General features: G+C 36.4%; 1 protein-coding gene and 1 long non-coding RNA gene across 2 annotated transcripts in view; one reads left to right on the forward strand and one right to left on the reverse strand.

Annotated features, from left to right (window-relative positions):
* Positions 1–24186, reverse strand: part of LOC127953018 (uncharacterized) — a 97100-nt gene that overhangs the window by 45145 nt on the left and 27769 nt on the right. The window lies entirely within an intron of this gene.
* Positions 1471–24015, forward strand: mgat3a (beta-1,4-mannosyl-glycoprotein 4-beta-N-acetylglucosaminyltransferase a). Its single transcript, XM_052551909.1, has 3 exons — positions 1471–1711; positions 16951–17176; positions 17734–24015. Exons 1-3 carry the CDS (start codon positions 1686–1688, stop codon positions 19018–19020), a joined length of 1539 nt encoding a protein of 512 aa, XP_052407869.1. The 5' UTR covers positions 1471–1685; the 3' UTR covers positions 19021–24015.

The raw sequence follows: 24186 nt of genomic DNA on the forward strand, positions 1-24186 counted from the left end.
CCCAGTTCAACAGCCACTAACTTTCATGTAAGTCGGGAGAAACTGGAGAATTCAAGTGCTGTACGTTAAATCCGGCTGAGCGCTCATCTCGTTACAGATCAAGATAATTTTTTAAGAAGAATCGGAATATCAGATTGTTGACATGGTAAGCAAGTTTGCATATATATTTTAATAAAAAATGAAAAACTAAATAAAACGAATAGCGATACATCTGTTAGTTATTGTGGATGTTATGTGTCACGTGACAATCATGACGCGTCGCCATGGAAACAAGGGGTCATTTAAAAGATTTGAACTTACGCGTGAAAGGGTTGATTTTAAAAATATTTATATTTTCTAAGTAAACAACAATATCCAAGTTAATTAAACATTTTTTATTGAGACTATACAAAAATAGTTCTGTATCTATTTTTAGGTGGCTACGCCATCCAAAGCACTGAAGTACAGCCTGCGTGGCTCCACTTTATCAATGATGTTGGCTCCAGTTGTTTCTTCAACTACATGTTCAGTCAGGTTCTTGTTTACCTGTCGCCTCCGTTTTGCTGAAACAGGTGTATTTTTAGTGATTGCTGTAACTGTGTCACAGAGAACGCAGAATTCATCTTCGCTGCCGAGATTGCGCACACATTCGGCAGGTGAAGATATAAGTTTAATCTCAGTTAAAAGGTCTGCATCCTTTCCTTGCAGAGTGATATTGGCAGGATTGAGCAAAAAAAGAACCTAGGGTGGCAACCAGTGGCGTAGCGCTGGCGCGCTGCTGCTGTGGAGGGAGACCGTTGACAGACCAGGCTCTTGTCTTCATGACAACAATATCAACTTTTTTTACACACCTACGCCTACTAATAAAGGACACCGTCAAAAGTATGGACGGCGAAATAGATTGTTTGACAGGTGCAATATTTGAAAATCGATAATTATTTATTTATTTTTTTAATTTACATTTATATCTGAATATGTCAACCTATAGACTATAGACAAATATCAAAATATCATGAATTCATATGTATTTGTGTACATAATGACATCTAAACACATTTTCCTATTATACTTTGCCTGGAAAAGCTTCTAACACGCGCGCGTCGCGGTAAAAATAGACGTCGGTTCTATTTCTAGCATGCACGCGTTTTCCTGAGACGCGCGTCTCACGCAGGCGGTCTGTAAGCTCTAACCTGTTAACATGGGAGCCGAATTAAAAACCGACACGCCACGCTTCTGAGACCCTTGCGCCACGCATCCAGTGTGTCGCCGGCCTGAGGGTGGTGTGCTGACTAGAGGTGAGGGGGCACAGTAACCTAGGTCGCCGGGCCAGGCCCCCTGGGGCCCCCTCGTGGCGCCGACCCTGTGTGTACAGTGTGTCTAGTGCAAACTTTGAAAAAAACGTTGTGTTTTAGGAAACATCTCTCATGGCACATTAACGTCACAGGCTAGTTTTGACAAGCCAATAAAACACACCGAAACAATTGAGACACAAAGAGGTAGAAGCAGAGCTAAGGAGAGAGTGGGTGTGGGTTCAAATATAATTTACCCGTAAAAGTCACGCTACCTCTGTTCAGAGTCCTCGTGCCTCAGCAGGGCGCGTGCGTTCAGTTAGTTTCCTGCGCGAGTCCAGTCAAGAGCGCGAGACACAGAAAACGCTTTCTTCTTTATTAAGGCCAAACGACGTGACGGGCGCATGCAGGAGCAGCATGGGAAGGTCACACCTGGCTATCAGGTAAGATTCTCGAGCTGTGCTGGAGAGACATTCGCCGTGGTTTCCGCCGATGTTGTTTAGATCGTAATTCTCTGTATAGGTGGGTTTTTAGTTGTAGTGCATCTAATAAGTTGATTCAAGTTTACATCATCGCAAAAAAATGAAATAAAAGCAAATATTAACTATTGTTTTAATACTTAGGTGTACTTTGTGATTTGTCTTGTAGTATGGTGGATGAAATGGTCTTTTGCGTACTTGCATGTGTCATCAGGGCTGCTAACTTTTGAGCTCAACTTGGAGTAGGAACTTGGGAAATAAAATATAGGCCTATATAAAACACCTGTCAGGAGAGTTTTGTCTGACATTTAGACATGCCTAGTTAATGTCATGATGGTAGCCTACTGTGTTTTATCATAGAATTATGTCAAATAACTGTTGCACTGCTGCACATCTATTAACTTTTTACTACAACAAGAATAGCAATGTACAGAGAAGTAACTGCAAAATTCACTAGTCACTACTTTTATAAATAATCTTTAGAAAGCATTAAAGAAATAAGAATTAAAATACAATGAAATGCATAAATTCAAACATTTTTCTTTTAATCTGTTAGCATGCATTGCTTGAACATCTGTTTTGAGGATCGCATATTTTTCTCCCGAAACCAGGCTACTTCTGCAGGTGATATGGCAGCACGAAAAACAAAACTTATATATTTAACCTAAAGTGTGTGAATAAAAAAAAGTTGTCACTTCGATTTATCACAAATCACCAAGTTCCTTTTACAGTGAGACTGAATTCTAAATTGGTCATAGAATTCTAACATGTTCATTTGCTTTATTTTTTTAGTTTATTTTTATTTTTTTATGTGAATACATGCATGTATTATTTTTATTATTATCATTATTTATTTTATTTATTTTTTTAATTTCCTAAATAGGCCTTGGCCTATCTGTTCTAGATCTAATGTAAACACTATGCTTTAGAAATGCATTGAAAATTGTCAATTTTGTGATTCTCACGCTGAATATGTGAGAGCTGGCAACCCTGCAGAGACCACGCTTTACTATGCCACGATATGAAAAATGGGTAGTCAAGTTTAGTGGTTTAGCTAGACTTTTTTTTTCCAGTGGTGCATGCTAAAAGCAATGTAAAGAGAGAAGGAGGGTTGATGGCAGATATGAACATGAGCATTAATAAGTCATGATTGCACATGCACAAAAAGTGTATTTATATTTTCTTTAATATTCTGCAATATTAAAGAAATTGAAAACCGCAGTACATTTTTTAATATTAATAGCCAATTTTGCTAATCTAATGTGTGTATATATAGAGAGAGAGCAGGAGTTCATCTAGCCAATCATTTTGCTTTATGTGTTTGTAGTGTATTAAAAGTATTTAATCACTTTATATCCATTTTTTACTTACAGAGATGTTTTTGTCAAACCAGCCTCAACATTGTACAAGTCAATCATTACACCTATTTCTATGACATTATCCAGTTTAACTTAACAGTGCTATATATGTGATACCAGGGTTTAAGGAAGTTACTGAATTTAGTCTCACAGTTTAGCCAAACACCTAAAAGGAGAAGAGTGATGCTGTTCACAGACTCTTTTTATCAGATCACTTAGCAGAATTACAAACATGAAGCAAAACTTTTGCATACACCCCTTAAGCTCACCACATCCTCCCCCAAATCAGACATCATATACACAGCTCTTGTAGGTCTTTGACAACGAAGATCCAAAACATGTGTGGCAGAGACTTGAGTCGAGCTTATCTGTCCGTTCCATTTTTATAAAACCCTAAATTTTAACCCTAAAAAAACCCTAAAATTTACATTTTACCTCGTTGTCTGTCTCAGAATATTAAATAAAATAAATAATAAATAAAGATCAGATAAGTATCACATAACTCTTGCTTCCCAATGGTAACTTCCGCAGCTGTAAAATATGAATTCTCTATCCGTAATCTTGCTTTCTTCAGTGAAAAAAAAAATGGTCATGTCTGAATCAGGAGAGAAATATGCTCAGCCAAACACTGTTTGCAACTGAAAACAGCTAACATGTCTGTGTTTAAGAGAACTTCTTGGATGTCCAGAGGTTGATAGCCTGTGACTTTGAAAGGCCTGAGATACATTATATGCAAATATTTGATTTAGCCACTTTTGTGCGAACAACGCTGTAGCATTAGACACAGAGCTTGCACCATTTTGCGTTGCAGAGTTGTAGAAAAGAAACAAAGAGTTTAAGAAAGTGTAACTCTGTTATGTGACCACAAGTTTTGCACAAAAAAACTTGGATGTTAACACCCTTGTGCATTGTTAAGATACAAAAATGCTTCAGTTCATCCTTTGCATTTACAGTGTTTTCTCTTTAACGGTCCGCTTTATCTTTCAGATCAACTGCTCTCGTGCTCAGGCAAGTTTGAAGAGTCTTTTGAAAGATAGTTGACATTGCCATAAAACAAGTTAATCGACCTTTGATCACAATGTTTTTCCATCCAAAACAGATTATTTCAAAATACGAAATACCGTGACACAGCCATGAAAGATCCAATATACATATTAATTTGATTGCTGGTGTCCAGTTAAAACTCTCAGTATGTTTCAAATATTTAAAGACACAAACTTCAGCAAATCCAGGAAATAATTGCTCATTGTATATACAAACGGTACCTTTCAAACTCATAAGAAATTGTCAGATTGGCTATTTCAATTTATGTTTGCTATTTTGAAGAGCAGAATGCTTCAGTGAATGGATTGTGGGGGGCCTGTGCCGTTTTTAGTAACACTAGAACAAAGCATGTACAACAGGACCACCTTGACCGTTTCAGACAATCCACATCACTTGTCTGAAAGTTTAAGTCTTTGAGCTCCAATGCAAAAATAATGAGTCAAATAGTGTTGTTTCTAAACCTATAATTTTTTTTAAATGATTGCAAAAGCTCTTGTGGTCAGGAAACACCTGCTTTAAGCAAATAGCTCTGGATATGTTTTTGCCATTTTTTTATGAGCTGTTTAGTTTCTGCTATATATGTCTGTATGCAGATGAAACGGATTGGATTTAAACCATTTCCAATTCTGATATGGCCATCCGATAAAATATTTGTGTCATGTTTGTCAGTTCTTTATCATCTTTCTCTTTCCTGTATTTGCATCGTTGGCCTTTCATGCAAAAACACACAGGAAAGGATGTGTCTTCAATTGTGTAACAAGTAGTTATTTGGAAACAACAACAGTTGCAATAATCAGCCAAGAATGACTTATTAAATGGCAAGTGACCAAGAAAATCATCAAGAAAATAACTTACAGCAATGACATTCAAGTTAAAGAGCCACACAGATGGGAAATCAAAAATGACCTGTATTACAGTGTATGATGTAGCTGTCCATCAGTGTAAACAATGTTCAAAGTAATTAAACCAAAAAGTACACGATTTATAAAGTTATTGGCTTCTAAAGTAAGGAGTCGACTCTGAATCCCTGAAACGAGTCGTTATAGATTTCAAATCTTTTGCCCATCTCTATGTACGTCACTAGGAGCACTTTGCATAATAATCTCGGCCTACCGTCTTGAGAGAAACGAACTCTGACCTGCCCCCCCCCCCCCCCCCCAAACACACACACACACACACAGACGCTCTGTTTGGTGTGAGAGCATCAGGTCGAGGAGACAGTGTGTTTTTAATTGTAAAGGCAAGTTTGTTTTATTTTCACTGTCAAAGAATGAAGATCAGAAGAACCAATGGCTAAAATTCAGTTTTACCACAATAGCAGAGCAGTATAACAAATCCCTTTTGTTGTGTTCACAACATTTCACTGATGACTGCTTTTCTAATCTTTGTGAGGACAAGGCGGGATTTTCAAAGGGTTTGGCCATAAAAGAGGGTTCATTACCAACTTTATTTGGACCAACATGCATCTCCGAATCACAACCTGCAAGTATGATTATGAAGTTATGTGTTTGTTTTCTCCTGAGCATCTTATCAGTATGTCGCGCACTGAACGCGCTATTCAGATTCAAACTGAAGCACGCGGCTTGAATACGCCCACACAGAAGAAAAAGCAGCGAGACTGTTTAAGGTTTTTAATTTACTGTTTGCTTCGCAGTAAGAGGAATAAGACATAATTCACCCCAAAAAGATGCTAACGCATTGTTTACCGTGAAGTTGTGTGCGGAACAACCAATCAAACCTGACTACGTTATGTTAATTGACCAATCAGAACAAAGTATGCTACCGAAAGGTGGGGTTTAAGGAAACGGAATCCTTTGAACAGCTTCGCGTGAACCGTTTGGGTATCTCTGAGAATTGAGGTAATTTTAAAATGATATTTTGACAAAATTACAATGTTTTGTAACCTTGGATGGATTTAAACCTAATGTACAGGACTAATAAACAGTGATAGGAAGCTTACAATTTTCATCTTACGGGCTCTTTAAAGAAAGAATAAGCAGCATTATCTCAGTTATCATAAGAAACATTAGAGTAAAAACTTTTTCTTGATTCTGAACTTTGAATAAAAATATGAACAGCGATTATATTAAACAATGTTTCTGAACTCAGAAGATTAAAGATAAAAATATAAATTGATTCAGATTTCTCTTGGAACAGCGGTTAGAAAATTTCCAGGTTGCTCACGTGACATTTGCGTCATCAAGCTCAGTTTGAGTCTGCGCAGTACGCTCGACCCCCAGGAAGTAAGTGCTTCTAATTGACTTCACTTGTCTCTGTTGAATCCAATGGGGTCACGTTTAATCCCCGATTTATTAATGTAAATATTAGAATATGAACTGTCTGACCAAACAATTAACATTTTAATTATGCAAGAAAACCTTGTGCTTTGTTCATCTGAACTACTTATTTAGATTATTTAGTTAATGTGATTATACACACATTTTAATAAAATCAGTTTTTGTCACATGGTTATGAGACGACCCGTGCATCACATGACAGCTGTAGCTTCTTTGCTGCGTGCGTAAGGCGAAATAATACAGACGTCCGTAGGGAGGCACTGGAAGCGTGCGTTGCACACCCCAACATGAAATATGTCTCTTGCAAATCTGGAGCGCGGTCATTCTTTGAAGTATTGATACTACTAAATTTAGGAATCGTGACGTTTTTTTAATTTCTGAGAATCGCAATACTTTTGAAGCACAGAGCAACCATAGTCTTTCCAAACCCGTAAGACCGTTTAAAACGATTCAGTTAGATTTGGTGAACTGGTTCAAAAGGATCTGGTTACATCGAGTGATTCGTTCACGAACCGGATATCACTAAACTGCAGTGCTGTGAACGTGCTCACAGCAGACACAGAAGAGAAGACAATGATGAATTAAGTCGTATTTTTTGCTATTTTTGGACCAAAATGTATTTTCGATGCTTCAAAAAATTCTAACTGACCCTCTGATGTCACATGGACTACTTTGATGATGTTTCTCTTACCTTTCTGGACATGGACAGTATACCATACACACAGCTTCAATGGAGGGACTGAGAACTCTCGGACTAAATCTAAAATATCTTAAACTGTGTTCTGAAGATAAATGAAGGAGTTATTAATGACATAATTTTCCTTTTTGGGTGAACTAACCCTTTAATATCCATCCATCTATTTGTCTTATAATTTCATTTTATTGTGTAGTTAACCTTTATAGTGTATTCAAAGTATATAATGCATTTACAGCCAGCATCATTTGTTTTACAGCCATTTTATTAGAATTACCTAACTTTATTTATATTCTATAATATCATCATTTACTTCCTTCTTTATCATTCTATATATAATCTCTGTGTGAGCAGCACTAAAGGGATCATTTCGGTGGTGAGTCTAATTAAATTGACAGCACACTTTTGATACACAAAATAATTGTGGTTTCACATGTTGATCCAGGAACATGTTGTAAATGTTAAAACCGGTTGCTGCCAGCACAAATATGTGAAATCCAAGTCTCAAAACCTAATTATGAGATAACACGCATCAAAGTTTGATTTCAACCATTAATTTCACTATGATTTAAATCTTTGACATGGTCTTACTCTGTCAGTATTAAATATATAAAGGTTATATTTTCACAGGATGTTCTACATCTTTATGAAGGAATTTTAGCTGGGTTTTCACAGGCAGGGTCACATATGCAAAACAGGTTTTGACACAAGCACATTAGTTGCACCAGGTTTGCCTGATGTTGAACACATGAAATACCTGAACTGGCCTGGGGTTTGTATAAAAAAAGATAGTAAAAGTACTGAATGTTCCTAGACACAGTTGGAAGCATTGTTTGCAAGTTCAAAGTTAAGGAACCGTGGTTACGCTACAAGGACAGGGCAGAAAAAGGAAGCTGTCAATGCCTGAATGACTGTCAAAAACCATTGAAAACCAATGAATTATGTTGAGATAATTGTGTGTGTATGTGTTTGTTCAGAAGCTAGGCTACATGAAAGATGAATTCTGTGTACGCGCATTGTCTGAAATGCTGCTCTCAGTGTGTCGTTTAAACGAGTGCGCGCAAGCTCCAAATGCTTGGTTTCCACACTGGTTTCGTTCAACAAAATAAATGATTATTTTAAAAGATTGACTCAAAAGAATCATCTGTTCATGAATCATATCATGAACTATTACCTAGCCAAAGATGATCTATTATTGAACATCTCGAATGAATAAAGACTTCAAGTTCATCTGTAAACCACATAAAGCTATCGTTTGAGTTTATGAACTTCTATTTCATGCATGATTTGTATGGATCTGCTAACTGAATGCAAAGTGTGAGTTCTAGGAGAATGTTTGTGTCGTGATGAGCATGTATTGCTCACTAGGATTTGCTAAATGAACAGCTGCTGCACGCATTTTTTAGTTTTTTAGTTTTTTTTTTTTTGGAGGATCAGTTGCCCTATTGGTTAAACTCCCCAAACTTAAATATTAAATGAATAAATGACATCAAAACAGGGGCGGATGCATTATGATGTGGTGGGTTGTTTGGGCCAGAAAGTCCAGGGCCTCTTTTTGTTGCCAGTCCGCCCCTGAAACACGCAAAAATAAATATTACTGATCTAGAGGCAATAGCTCATGAAGAATTGGCTAAGATTCCTCAGCAATGCTGCCAGAAGCTGGTGTCTGGGCATGCATCTGGTTTTCAAGGGGTTCAATAATTTTAAGAGTGCAGAAGTCATTAAAAGTAGAATTTTTCTGTTGAATTTGGGGAAACCACTAGAAGCATTAGTTGTGTTGAGGTGTTTCAATTACTTCTCAATTGCTTTTTTCCCTTCAATTTCAATTCAAGTTTATTTATATAGCACTTTTCACAATGCAAATCATTGCAAAGCAGCTTTACAGAAAATATAAGTTTCTACATTACATGTAGTAATAGCTTATCATTGGTGATTATCTCAAGTTGATGTCCATATAGCAGAAATGTACAGTAAAAATCAGTTAGTTTATGTCATGTAATCAAACAGAAGGTGAACAATATTAACAGCTATGATTATATGTTGCTATCAAACTTATAGCATATACTTATGGTAGTTTGTATGTTGTCTGAGGGTTGGCATCATCTGAGGTTCTCTGGGTTCTCTCTCCTTAAGCTTTTGGTCATCTCAGGTTTTTGAAAGGGTGGATCCAGACTAAAGCTTCTCGTAATTTGTAGTTACGGCAAAAACAGTGAAGGTAATAGAGAAAAAATAGCATAGCTGCTGTTCCAACCAAGCAAAAAATGAAGTGTTCAACACTAGCAAAAGTATGTTAATGTGCATTTGCAAAGCTCTACCTCCTTTAGTGGACTTTGCTATACTAGGAACTACCAAAAGTCCGCAGTTGTGTTTCCTTAGGGAGCGTGATGGATTGTATTGTGGTAGATAAAACCATTAAAGGCCTTAAAAGTAAGAGCTAATAATCTGTAACTGATACAGAAGTTAATAGGTAGCCAGTGCAAAGACTGTAAAATTGGGAAAATATGATCATATTTTCCTGACCTGGTAAGAACTCTAGCTGCTGCATTTTGGACTACCTGTAGCTTGTTTATTGAAGAAGCAGGACAACCACCTAGAAGTGCATTACAATAGTCCAGTCTAGAGGACATGAATGCATGAATTAACTTTTCTGCATCAGAAACAGATAACATGTTTCGTAGCTTGGCAATGTTTCTAAGATGAAAGAATGCAGTTTTTGTAACATGGGAAATATGGTTTTCAAAAGACAAGTTGCTGTCTAATATAACACCCAGATTTCTGACTGTAGAGGAAGTAACAGTACATCCGTCTAGATGCAAATTGTAATCTACGAGATTATGTGTACTGTTTTTCGGTCCAATAAATAATAACTCTGTCTTATCCATATTTAATAGGATAAAATTATTGGTCATCTAATCTTTTACATTTTTAACACACTCTGGTTTTAGATAAAGTTTCATCTGGTCTTGTTGAGATATAAAGTTGAGTATCATCTGCACAACACTGGAAACTAATCCCGTATTTTTCTAATAATATTACCAAGGGGCAACATGTATATTGAAAATAGCAGAGGACCTAAGACAGATCCTTGTGGCACTCCATACTTTCCTGGATTTAATTGAGATGATTCCCCATTTAAATAGACAAAGCGATTGCGTTTGAATATTTGAAATGGGTCTGTAATTTGCCAGTTTACTAGGATCTAGTTGTGTTTTCTTAAGAAGAGGCTTAATAACCGCCAGCTTGAATAGTTTTGGGATGTGACCTAGAGATTATGAGTTAATAATATTGAGAAGCGGTTCTTCTGCTACAGGTAACAATTCTTTCAGTAATGTAGTAGGTACAGGATCTAATAAATATGTTGTTGGTTGAGTGAAAAGTTTATTTAGCTCCCTGTCCTATAGTTGTAAAGCACTGCAGTTTTTCTTTGGGTGCAATGAATGAAGCATAATTACAAGACACTGTCAATTCTACACTTATTCTTGTATGTCTAATGCTATCTATTTTGTCAGTGAAGAAATTCATAAAGTCATCACTACTAAACTGTGAGGGAATATTTTGTTTGGGTGACATCTGATTATTTGTTAATCTAGACTTTTCTTTTTTATTCTTGGTTATAATTTTGTTTCTATTTGTATTACAGACATTTCCAAGCTCCTAAATAAACCTTTAGGTTTAGAAATTCTGTGTTGATGTGTGTGTGTGTGGTTCCCAAACCAAAAGAAGAGAGCTTTTGTACAGGCTGAGAAAAAAGTTGACATTTGAGAATTAGAAGAGTCGTGCAGAAAAAAAACAGCCATTGTGTGCCTGGGATTTGTGCCCTCACACCAAACACACACATACCACATGCTTACTTAAACATTGTGAGACAGGAAGTGGAATCTTATGTGATGGTCAACATTATAGTTTATTCTGTTCTGTAAACAAGCACTAAACAAGGTCCCTGTGCCCCCTCACCTCTTGTCCCGTCTCCGTAGTGGGTGCCCTGATTTTAGTCTGTGAGGCAGGGTACTGCCCTGGGAAGGTCTCCCTGGCATTTAAATACATAGATTAAAAGCTAAATGTTTTCATTTGCGGTTCATTTTTAGCAAAAGAAAAAAAAAAATCCGTTCAGGTTACGCAGAGTGAAATAAGAACAGTACTGCATTTAGAAATAATTAATATTAATTATTGTTATTCTTGAATTTTCAAACTGCTAACACTTTGCACTTTTTTTTAGTTTCAAACTATGCCTTTACTGTATGACCAAAAATGACAGCGTAATCTATTTTATGTTTCACCTGTTTGATCACGCCGGAGCCTCACTCGCACACTATGCTACTGCATTCATTGGAAACAGCGCAGCCATTCATCGTGACATTCGGCATGAGCAGCGATCTACTGGTTTATATTTGCTCATTATGATATTTTTCCGTCAATACTGAAACGCGCGTGAACTACAAATCCTATTTTACCTAATAAATACAGTAATAGTTTAGCTTCAAATAGTCTACATCGCGAATATGGACACATTTGGATTTGTGCCTGAAATTATTTAGTTTTGGCTTTTTTTTTGCTAAGCCCTTATTATTATATTTATCCATTATAATTATATGTTTTTAATTATCGTTCTGTTCTGATACGGTTAAATGTAAAGGATTTGTTGTAAAGTGAGCAGAACTAAAATATCATATCGTGTTCATAATGTTGACATTATAACATAATTTGGCCTGTCCTTATTATTTCTGAAAATGCGACCTATACAAGACTTAACTTCTTCAAGACTTATCTTCTTCTAATAAAAAAAAAATATTATTAGTGTGTTTTTAAAAGCATGCATTCAAATGAAAATATGCAATTAATCGGTCAAAATGTGATACTGTGGGTTAACAAATTTACATAAGTAGGCTATACATATGTTTGGCTTTCCATAGCAATAGAGTCTGGGCCAAATCTGGTCTACATTCACTTCAACAATGTCATGATTGCAAATGTTTGTTTGTTTGTTTTTGTTTTTTTTTGGGGGGGGGGGGGGTGTACGATGGATAGTTACAACAAAAATCAGTTACTGGGCCTACATTCTTTTTTTTTTTGTTAGCTTTTTTTTTTAGAAATTGAAGTAATTTAAAGGGTTATTTGTATGATTGTAATTTGTAATTTTTAGGCTTATGCAGCAAAGCTACAGAGCTTAAAGTAGGTTATTTTTACAGAGCTGTAAACACAGGAAACTCCGACCGCATGCAATCGTTGACGAACACCCAGTAGTTCATAGTCTATATCAAACTAGGCTTATCAAACTATAATTACTTTTCAGACCCTCCTCAAATAAAAAAACCCTGCCGCCCCCTCACGTTGTGCGCTCTTTCACTGACCCTGAAGACATGTCTTGTCCTTTTGAAATGTCTCTTAGAAAATGACAATTTTGTCATTCCCCTCCATATTGTGGAAAACCAGTTTGATGTTGTTTATTCTGCAAAACACAAAAGGAAAAGATGTTACATGTTTGACAGTAAACACCATTGGTTTATTACATATCACATTTTTTTACTGTGACTGATGATTTTAGCTGAAATTTTAATCAGGAAATTTTCAGTCAGGACCACTTCCATCAAGTATATTTATGACAATTATAATTGCATACAGTTAGTGTTGGCAGTAGGGTTATGTTCTGGGCAACGCTCCACACGCCTGTCCATGCAGCCATGCTTAGACAGAGCGGGGAGAGCAGCAATCAAAATCAAAAAATGTGAGGAACTGCTTCCAATGAAGAGACTGTAAAGAAAAAACAAGTTAGATCAGATTACTGGTTCAGTTGGTGGAGCTGGGGTTGGAGGAGGAAGTTAATTGCAAACATCAATGCGATGGAAGAGACGCTAAATAATGGGAATTTAAATAGACCGCAGGTGATAGGTGTCGAGAATGGATTGGTACACGTCAGGAACGACTGACTGTCAGCTGATGCAAGCGTGACTAATGTGGCCTGACTGAACTAACGCGATGCTCGATAATAAAAAAGGTATATTTATAATTAATAATTGTACTATTTATTTTACAAATATTGACTTTAATGTGCACTAAAATGCGTGTGTATATATATATATATATATGTATTTAAAATTTTATTTCAAAATCAATTGTAATTTATGTTATATTTAGTTTATTTACCTTATGGATGTGGTCACTCCAACTCCTTCTTCATTACCTTCTCCATCAGTCTTCTCCATTACTTCATCTGCCAAAAAAGAGCTTTGTAACAATAGCTGTGGGATGTGTTTTAAGCTCAGTTATTTGTCCTGAGTCACACCTTTACCCGGAGAATTGTGGTGGCCAACCTGTATTTCATGAGTTATGACATTAACAAAAAACTCCAGTCAGAGGTTAAACAGGGAGTCAGAATACATGACATGATCACAAGCTCAGACAAGCACAAACTATATGCCCACACTCACATCCCGTGAATGTAACGTCGTGATGAAACATGTTGTTTTAGAGGGATGGTTCTTATCGTTCTAGCAGCATGTTCTCAGGCCATGAATATAATTTGTAAAATCCCTGTTTTGTGGTTTCAAGAGACTGGAAACAAACAGACTGGTTTTAAAGTGGTCATGTGACTTTGATAAAAAGAACATTATTTGGTGTAATGCAATGTGTTTATGTGGTTTAAGGTTAAAAAAACACATTATTTTCCACATAACATATATTATTGTTTCTCCTCTATGCCCCACCTAAAACATTTCAGGTGAACTGTATCATTTTAATTTAAATTGTCCTCTAGACAAGTAGACATGACATGGGGTTAAATTAATAGATGCAAAACATAATTATAAATATAAAATTAAAGGATCATTATTGTTAGTGGTATTAAATATAGAATTGTTAGAATTTATGGTTGCCACTTTTTTTATTGTATGTGTGTGTGTGTGTGTGTGTGTGTGTGTGTGTGTGTGTGTGTGTGTGTGTGTATCAAATTTGGAAAGCAACCATAATCTGCAATTCTGTCAGGACCACTATCATCAATATAACTTACGATTAGCATACATTTTAGGTTTGGGGAATGGTTCTGTTCTGGGCAAACGTTCCCTTCTCATCCATGCAGCCTAGCACGTATAGGAGCAGGGAGAGCAGAATACCCCCCAGGATAACAGACCAGAACAAACATCAATGATAAATGTACCTTATGAAGGGAATTATGATTGGCATGATGGTCATATAAGTAGAAGTGGATAAGCTGAATGTCAGCTGATGCGAGTTTGACTAACATGGCCTGCCAGAACTATCAGGACGCTCCATTCTTTTAGTTAATAATTGATGACACATATGATTTATCATGTGGTCAAACACTGACTTATTTACCATATAAAATTATGCTTAAACATGGAAAATTTATTTGACCCCCTGCTAATTTTTGTAAGTTTGCCCACTTATAAAGAAATGAATGGTCTGTAATTTTTATGGTAGGTTTATTTGTAACGTATAGAACATTACATAAAGGTTAGAAATTGATTTGCATTTCAGTGAGTAAAGTAAGTATTTAACTCCAAGCCAAACCTGACTTAGTACTTGGTGCAGAAACCCTTGTTGGCAAGCACAGAGCTAAGACGTTCTTGTAGTTGGTCTCTCTGAATCACACTCTGAATCACATACTTAATTCACTCACTGAAATGCAAATCAGCAAGTGTTTTTTTCTTATTTTTTTTTGGTTGATATTCTGTCTCTTTGTGTTAAAATAAACCTACCATGTAAATCACAGACCCTTAATTTTCTTTGTAAGTGGGCAAGCTTACAAAATTATCAAGGGATCAAATAAATAGTTTCCCCACTGTAAGGATGCAATTTGTAGTTCAGCAGTAGATTATGTTTGGCCTGTTCAATGTTAACATGGGGAGGTGAGAAAACTAAGAGAAAAACTAAGCTCACAGGTCAGGTGAATAATTCACAGATACTCTCTCAGTTTCCTGTCTGTCAGAGGATCTGTCTGCACATTAAGTTTATGACTGGGTTATTTTACTACTATTGATAAAAACACCTTTGTAACAGTAGCTTTTGAGCTTTAAGCTCAGTCACACCTTAACCAGCAACAAAAACTCTTATAGTTTGTTTATTAAGATATATTTATATTTCCTGTTTGATTTAGTTAAAGTTTTAGACATTTTGTTGAGCTTTTAATTTCTTTATATATATATATAATATATATATAAAGTTTTTGTTTGGGGTGGAAACATTTGCTCATTATTTTCTGCAACATTACAGAGTCTATGAACACATTAAAGAGAGTTTCTAAAGACTTTCTGCCGTCATTTACTCACCCTCATGTTATTCCAAACGTATCAGATGTCCTTTCTGAAGTATGTGTTATTTCTTCATTACTCAAGTCAATGACTCTAAACAGCTGTTTACTTTCAACAATCTTCAGAATATTTCCTTTTGTGTTAAACAAAAGAAAGAAACTCAAACAGGTTTGGAACATATTGAAGGTGAGCAATTGACGATAGTGTTTTTATCTCTTTAAGTAAAAATTATGTTGATATGTTAATGGTGTCTGTCATAGATATAAGAAAGCTTGCAAATGTTGCACTGAGAACGCTTTGCTTAGCGCATGTTTTCAGGTCAAGTCTTTGCTCCAGGTTGTTAGTAAGGCCATGGAAAATATGGAAATATAAATATAAAATATAAAGTGGAAAAAATATAAAGAGGACTCAACAAGTGTTTATTTTGCTGGCATGCTTAGTTTTTTCTTTTTTTACTTGCTCTTTACTTTTTTTGCTGACCCCACTAAGAAAAAATAAGTTTAATATTACATTTTTGCTGCCTCTTTCATTAAAACACAATGGATTTTTCATATATTAATCAATATAAAAACAAAAAGTCAAATATGACTGTAAAATATTATAAATATAATTATAATTATAAAAAAGTATAAAGTCCATACATGTTTTTAATTGTTTGTTATTATAATATATATATATATATATATATATATATATATATATATATATATATATATATATATATATATATATATATATTATGTTGTATTTACATTGTGCAATAATAGTTAGAATTATTACAGTTGCAATGCAACTCCAAAAACTTGTACATGCACTGAAAAAAAACATTATACTAATTTATATTATAAATAATTTTTTTAAGTAAGTGGTTGCAAACAATTTATTTTAGCTACATTAAAAAAATTAAAACATGTTGTAATTTAGAACTAAAATTAAAAACTAAAACTAAATTTATTTAAATGCAGCTAAAATAAATTGCTCCTTGGATGCTGTTCCAGCAAATAAGTTCCAGTGACCAGTAAAATAAAAGTGTTTACAGTCAGTAGAAGGTGTTATCTTATGGCTCTTGACAACTCCAACAGTTACTGTAACTAACACAAGATAACCACAGAGTTTTGAATAGTATGCTGTTTTGTGTTCATGCTTGATGAATGTCCATCAAATTTAACATCCCAGTCTGTGTAATGCAAATCAAACTGCAAGCTAATCAGATAAAATATCTTGTGCACACAATGTAAGCTGTTCACACAGAGCTCGAGTCAGTTTGCTAGTTTTTCCCATGGTTGCTAATGTTGCACAACACTGCTAATCTATTCATGAACTGAGACAAAAACACCCCAGTAAGAGAGAAGAATATGATTAAGGATTAAATTGTGTAAATTTGTCTCTAAACATCTCCCGTGATCCACTGCAAAAAGAGATTGCAGAGTGTCTTTGCGTTAGCTTGCCGCTAGCTGTTATTTTGAACTGAGGACACTCAGACAGCCAGGTGATTTAGGGTGACATGCTTATGTTTTACATTAAGAGAGTTTTCTCTGTGTTACAGGATGAGAATAAGACGGCATAAAGTCTTCCTGTTGTGCTTACTGGGGATTTGTGTCATTTCCTTCCTTCATTACTACAAAGCTCTGCACAATATTTCACTGCTGCAGGAGCTCTCCGCTCCTTCCACGCATCTGAAGTCTCTGAAGATCTTCAGTGATATCTTCTGGAATTTTCCAGCTGCTGACTTCCGACCCCAGCAAGACTTTCACAAACACAGCCAACTGAAGGTAGAGCCAATGAGGGTCAAAAGGGAACGTCTCGAGGTCTAAGGGCTTCTGTCTGAGCTCTTAGCCTGTTACCTGACCTGAAAACTCATTGGGTTTTGGGCAAGGTTTTAAAGCATAACTTGGGGTTTGTGTTGAGTTTAAAATGTAGTGTCTATTACACAAAAACAAAGAAATTTTGTCTTTAGCTTTAACTTATGCCCAAGAGCTTAAAAAACTATATATATCTTGGGATGAAACCTGTAAAAGACCATGTGACCCAACCGGTATGATTCAAAAAAAAAAAGAAGAAGCTTAATACATTTTTGAACACTTACAGAATAAAGCTCACTTGGGACACAATGTTAAAAGTGATAAATACAAATCGATTGAATATTTTTACTTCAGGTCTATACATATAAATTAAAAAATGTTAAACTTATATCATGCTTAATATTTGTGTTTATATTTATTAATTTGTCTAATAATAAAATGTGTCATCTCTAATACAATATTGTAACTTTTTCATACCATAAATGTATGAAACTGTATTAATAATGATCCTCTTTTCCTCTAAACAGGTCAATGTCGACTCAAATTTGATCCTGAAAGGTCCTCCAGATAAGAAACTTCACGAACGTACTTTTGTGCTCCGGGATGATCCCACACCCTTCTTCATCCACACCAAATCCGGAGCAGTGTGCTTCAGAGAGGGGATTGATATGACCGCCTCTGCATCTCACCACAGGTTACTGCAACAACATCACAGAGAAATCAAGTTTAAAGATAAAGCAATCAACGAAGTTGAGAAGGTGGTTCAGTGTCCCTGCCGGCAGGGCTGGCACGGCCCTCACTGTGGCATCCCTACCATCGTATATCATTCCAATCTCCCGTCCAAGTCAAAAGTAACACCCAGAAAGGTTCCCCGTCGGGTCATCAATGCCATCAACATCAACCACGAGTTTGACCTACTACACACTCGATTCCATGAACTTGGAGATGTCGTGGATGTGTTTTTGGTCTGCGAATCCAATTTCACTGCGTTCGGTGACTCAAGAACTCTTTTATTCCAGCAGATGATCTTAAACGGGACGTTTGACTACATAAAGCACAAAATCCTGTACGTCTTCCTGGACCATTTTCCCGATGGCGGTCGCACAGACGGCTGGATCGCGGATGATTACCTCCGCACGTATTTAACCAAAAACGGAATGTCGAGGCTCGAGGGCCTCAAAGCAGATGATGTTTTCATCATCGATGATGCGGATGAAATTCCTGTTCGAGATGGAATTCTTTTCCTCAAGCTCTACGATGGCTGGACGGAACCAGTCGGGATACACATGCGCAAATCCCTATATGGATTCTACTGGAGGCAGTTCGGAACGCTGAACGTTTTATCTGCTTGCACGGCAGCGATGCTCTTTAAGGTTTACAAGGGTGATGGCATTTATCTCCGGCGCCGGTCATATTATTCCATGTCGGGATTCCGGGAATACGAGAACTCCACGGGACGCATTCTGGTGCCGTGGGCCATCGGAAGTCCAGTTCACTATGCTGGGTGGCACTGTTCTTGGTGTTTTAAACCAGAAGGAATTTATTATAAACTCATATCGGCCCAAAATGGAGACTTCCCACGTTGGGGCGATTACAGCGAGAAACGGAAGATGAGTTATATTAAAGAGTTAATACGGACAGGGGGTTGGTTTGATGGGTCTGCTCCAGAATACCCTCCCTCAGACCCCAAAGAGCATATGTATGCTCCCAAATACCTGCTGGACAACTATGAAAAATATCGCTACTTGCTCGAAAACCCATATGCAACGATAAACGTTAAGAGAAATGGGTCAAGTTTTAAAGGGGTCATATGATGCTGCTAAAAAGAACATGATTTTGGGAGTATTTGGTGTAATGTGATATGTGTTTATGCAGTTTAAGGTAAAAAAAAAAAACATATAATTTTCCACATAATCTACATTATTGTGTCTCCTCTATGCCCCGCCCACTGAAACACATCGATTTTTACAAAGCTCATCGGTCTGAAAAGCGAGGTGTGCTCTGATTGGCCAGCTATCCAGTGCATTGTGATTGGCCGAACACATCAAGCATGTGACAGAAATGTTGCGCCCCTCACCATACTGTGATGCCCTTTCCGGCCGGGGTAACGAGACATAATCATAAAATCCATTGTCAACGTGATATAAACATTTCTAGTCATGTCCTCTTTTGAAAGGCCAAACAAAGTAGTTTCACTCTCACAGTGACAACATCAACATGGTGACAGCAACAATACTACAGCCATAATAAAATGGGGAATTTAAATGGACAGCTTAATAGGCATAAGCGAGAAGTGAAACTGAACGATAGTAAGGAGTTTCACAGCCTTTCGTGATTCAGTTTTCAAGTTCCAGAGTTATGAGATATGAATTCCCTCCACATCACAGATGGAGCATAATAACATGAAGGAATACCAACATGTTTTACTATTTAATCAGATTTGATACTTTAGACTCTATCAAGAACTATAGCAAGTGATTTAGCCACTTCATGGCTATAAACTGAAAATTATATTTTTATGGTTTAAAAACTGTTACAATTAATTAGATTATTCTCCATACAAACCATCTGGTGAGACCAAGGTGCCTATACCTATACCCAACGTGGTTTTACTCCTGCTTCTATGAAAAGATCTCCAAACGTAATCATAGTAGTGTATGGAAAAAATTGCACTTAAATGGATTTGATGCGATATGAGGTTTATTTACTGAATTGTTTACTCCATCTGAAAGCAATGCACTTAAATGGCTTAAACCGTCGCCGATAGCCTCGAGGGACTGCGAATGTCCCGAGTTCGAATCCCAGCTCATCATCATATCCCAGTTGCATCACATAGTGGTAATACCATCTTACAATTAGAAACAGGATACAGGTGTACTTGAGGATTTTAGGATTTTTCATCTACACTGGAAGAATATATATTTTCAATGTCTTGTTCACCTTATTTCCCAATAAAAATAAACAAGATAAATAATATAAAAAATACAAAAATAATATAATAATATACTAAATAATATGTTAAGACTTGTATGCAAATAAAATGGTATTGTTTTATTGATGTTTATAGAAAATTTATACCAGATGATAAAAAAAATCAAATAATATTTGAATGATTTTTACACTGTAAAGGACAATGATATTGCAGCTATAATGCCACTTTCACTTTTTCATAGGTTACTGATCTATCATGGCCTGTGGAAGCCTCTAAAGGTTAAAGATTTAGCTGAGGACTTGTGTTTCATGGTCAGTCACGCTCTGTGTGCGTGGATATAGATACGTTAAGCATTAGCCGTCAGTATCTCTGATGTGGATCTTTAAAATTTGCCTTGAAACCGGATATCCTGACAGGAACTGAGTAAGCAAGGGGCTGGTTATGTGTCGGCAAAGTTAGCCGTAACAGGAAATCAATTATACCATAAGAAGCCTAAACAGCCAAAGACGAATATGGGAAGTTTTATACAGTGGGGCTTCAAACCCTGGAGTTTATAATCAAAAGGATAGTTCACCCAAAAATGAAATTTGTCATCATTTACTCAGCCTCATGTCATTGCAAACCTGTAAGACTTTACTAGGATGGACAGAAAATACAATAGAAGTCATTTGGATACCAAATGAGGAGAAAGGATAAGGTTTACCCCATATTTCATTACTAAAAGATCAGCATACTGTACATTGGCTATCATAGTAAAGTATGAAAGCATTCAAAACATACTTAAATTGGCTCAGTATTTTGATTCATATGAATATGTATTTCCTATGAATGTTGTGCTAACGGTTTCTGTGTTCACAAAGGAAATCTGCAGAGTATTAGTCATATCAGTACTGCTGCCTCATTTGCATTAGTGCATTATTTGCATTCATGCTTTGACAAGAAAACTATTAGCGTGAGTTAAAGAATTTGAGGAAGAACTGATGACAGAATTTTCATTTTGGTTGATCTATCGAACATGAATGTCATCTTTTAACTTTCCCTTTGTCAGCTAAAATGTTACAGACCGAGATCAAAATGAACAAATAAGTTTTGATTAGGTGTTCACTTGAATTTTTGCCTAATCCATGATTTAATCTTTGTTTTTGCATCTATCTCAGGTAGAAAGCTTGCCAAGTTGACAGGGTTTAGTAATAATGCTGGATTGTCCCACGAGTCACTCAGAAGGAGGGTGGTGTAGGACCAGAGGGCAACAGTGCACCTGTTCATCCGAGAACTGAAATCGAATCTGAGCTAGTTTGCCTTGTTCCACTTCCTACATCTGAGAGATGAAACCTTGTAACCTGCTCAGAGGCTGCTTATGAGAGAGACTTTTGAAGAAGACTAAAGGGCGCAGAGTTGTTTTTCTCAGATCTGTGCACTCTGAATGCACTGTTAAAGGAATAGTTCACCCTAAAATTTTTATGTACTAGATTTACATCACTTGCTCACCAGTCGCCCCTCTGCAGTGAATGGGTGCCGTCAGGATGAGAGTCAAAACAGCTGATAGAAACATCACACAACTCCAGTCAATCAATTAATGTCTTGTGAAAAGAAAAGCTGCATGTTAAAAAAAACATCATTTTGATATTTTTACCTTCAAATTGATGCTTCTGGACAAAATATGAGTCCACAATCCTTAAAGGGGGGGTGAAATGCTATTTCATGCATACTGAGTTTTTTACACTGTTAAAGAGTTGGATTCCCATGCTAAACATGGACAAAGTTTCAAAAATTAAGTTGTACGTTTGAAGGAGTATTTTTGTTCCAAAAAAACCTCTTCCGGTTTGTCACAAGTTTCGGAAAGTTTTTTTCGAGTATGGCTCTGTGTGACATTAGATGGAGCGGAATTTCCTTATATGGGTCCTAAGGGCACTTCTGCCGGAAGAGCGCGCGCTCCCGTATAGCAGAGCACTGAGAACACAGACATTCACTGATCAGAGCGAGAGCGTTGCGAAAAGTCACAAAAGAAGTATGTTTTTGGTTGCCAGGGCAAGACAACCCTGCACAGATTACCTAAAGAGAAACAGCATTAAGGGACCAGTGGATGGAGTTTATTTTTACAGAGCATCAACGGAGTTGTGCAAGTGTTTTTGTTTGTTCCCTGCATTTCGGATTGCACATCATTTATTTCTCAAGGATAATGCAATCCCAACGGAAAAGGGTCACGATCGTGTGTTGGAACCGCAGGCAGTGAGTAAAACTGCTTCAAATATCTCTGTGTTGTTAACTTAGCTATCAGTGTGTAAGCACATCAAGTAAACAACATGCGATGTTGTCATCAAACTGCACTTTCCACATGTAACGTTACAGCTTAAAAAAAAAGACGACATAAAGTGGAACTTAGTCATTTTCCAAAACCGCTAAGCAAATATATACAGTTTCAGTACATACCACATAGAGACGCCTTTGCTGATGCTGCTCTTGTTAAATTTCAGCCTCTGGATCTGTGTCACAGCTTCCACATGCTCTCAACTCAAAATCCTACTCGCGCTCCTGATTCTTTAGCTCCGCCCACACGTCACGCCTCTAGGCGCTCGTGTTTTTCCGGAAAAAATCGGTACAGACTATCTTTCTCTTATAAATATAATAAAAATAAAGACTTTTTGGAGTTATGAAGAATGCAGTACTACTCTATAGGTACTCAAGATTAACAGGATATTGAGTGAAAACAAGCATTTCACCCCCCCTTTAACAGCATTCCCATTTCCTGTTGTCCTCACGAATCAAAATCCATTGACATATTTTTTCTAAACTGTTTTCACTTAACGTAAACAGTACTTTATCTCTGCATATTTCTCACCTGATTCAGACCAGACAACTTTTTCACTCAAGGAAAAAGAATGGATCGAGGACTTGTATATTTAGTTTTTTATTTTCTTGCAAACATGCAGCTTTCATTTCACAAGATGTTAACTGATGGACTGATGGTTGTGTGGATTTTTGGTGGATTACTGTGATGTTTTTATCAGCTGTTTGGACGACGGCACCCATTCACTGCAGAATATCCATTGCTGAGCAAGTGATGCAATGCTATATCTATCCAAATCTTCTTTTTTTTTTCTCGATGAAGAAACAAACTCATGTACATCTTGGATGACCTGAGGCTGAACACATTATAATTGATATTGCTTATTTACATAAAGTTGGCACTGGACAATAGATACATTTGCATATCAGCATTGAAAAGTGATCTTTTGAAAGATGGTTATTGCTTTTATTTTGCATCTCTTGTGATGTTTATTCGTGAACATTTTTGTGAAACATCTCCTTTTATTCTTAATGTGCTAGAATTGCCAACTGTCCTTGTTCCATGGTGTCATGCTCTTTGAGGTGACAGTGACCCTGCAGAGAAAATCAAGTTGATGTTTACATGAAATGTGAGAAATATGCACTCGGGCCAACATGTTAAACTATTGCACTTCCTTTAGAGAAATTAGAAGCCATAATCTTTACCGTAGAATAATTAACAGTAACTGGTTGTTTTACTGTCCAACACGTCAAACAGGGCAGTTTTTTTCAGTCCACACACTGGGTTTTACGTAACTGCAGTCCCTTGTCTTTTCACTGTTTAATGATTGCGGTGCAATTACTGATATTTCAGATTGTGTTTATTGAACTAATGTGAATGAGATTTTTATTTTTCATATCTGTTTGTTGGTTAGCGGTTGCACAGAACTGTTGTACCAATGTGAATAATTTCACTAACTGTTGATTATTCTTTTATGTGTCAAATATTTTTTCTGGGCAATGTATAGTTGCTTTTTCAAATGATTCATGTAGAATTTAATTTTGTATTTATTGGGAGAAATAAAACCAGAATTTTGTTCTTTGTAAATCATCTTTTCAATATAAAAGACCAATATTATTATGTAATCCATTGTGATTATAATGAAATGCATTTTCCCTCTCACCACTAGAGGGTGATAGAACACCAGCTCTCTGTTTATCCAAATAAAAAACTTGCGCTCAGTGGCAGATATCACATTGAAGTAAGGTTAAAAAAAATTGT

Source organism: Carassius gibelio, chromosome B3 (genome assembly GCF_023724105.1).
Source record: "Carassius gibelio isolate Cgi1373 ecotype wild population from Czech Republic chromosome B3, carGib1.2-hapl.c, whole genome shotgun sequence".
In the NCBI taxonomy this organism is placed as follows: Eukaryota; Metazoa; Chordata; class Actinopteri; order Cypriniformes; family Cyprinidae; genus Carassius; species Carassius gibelio.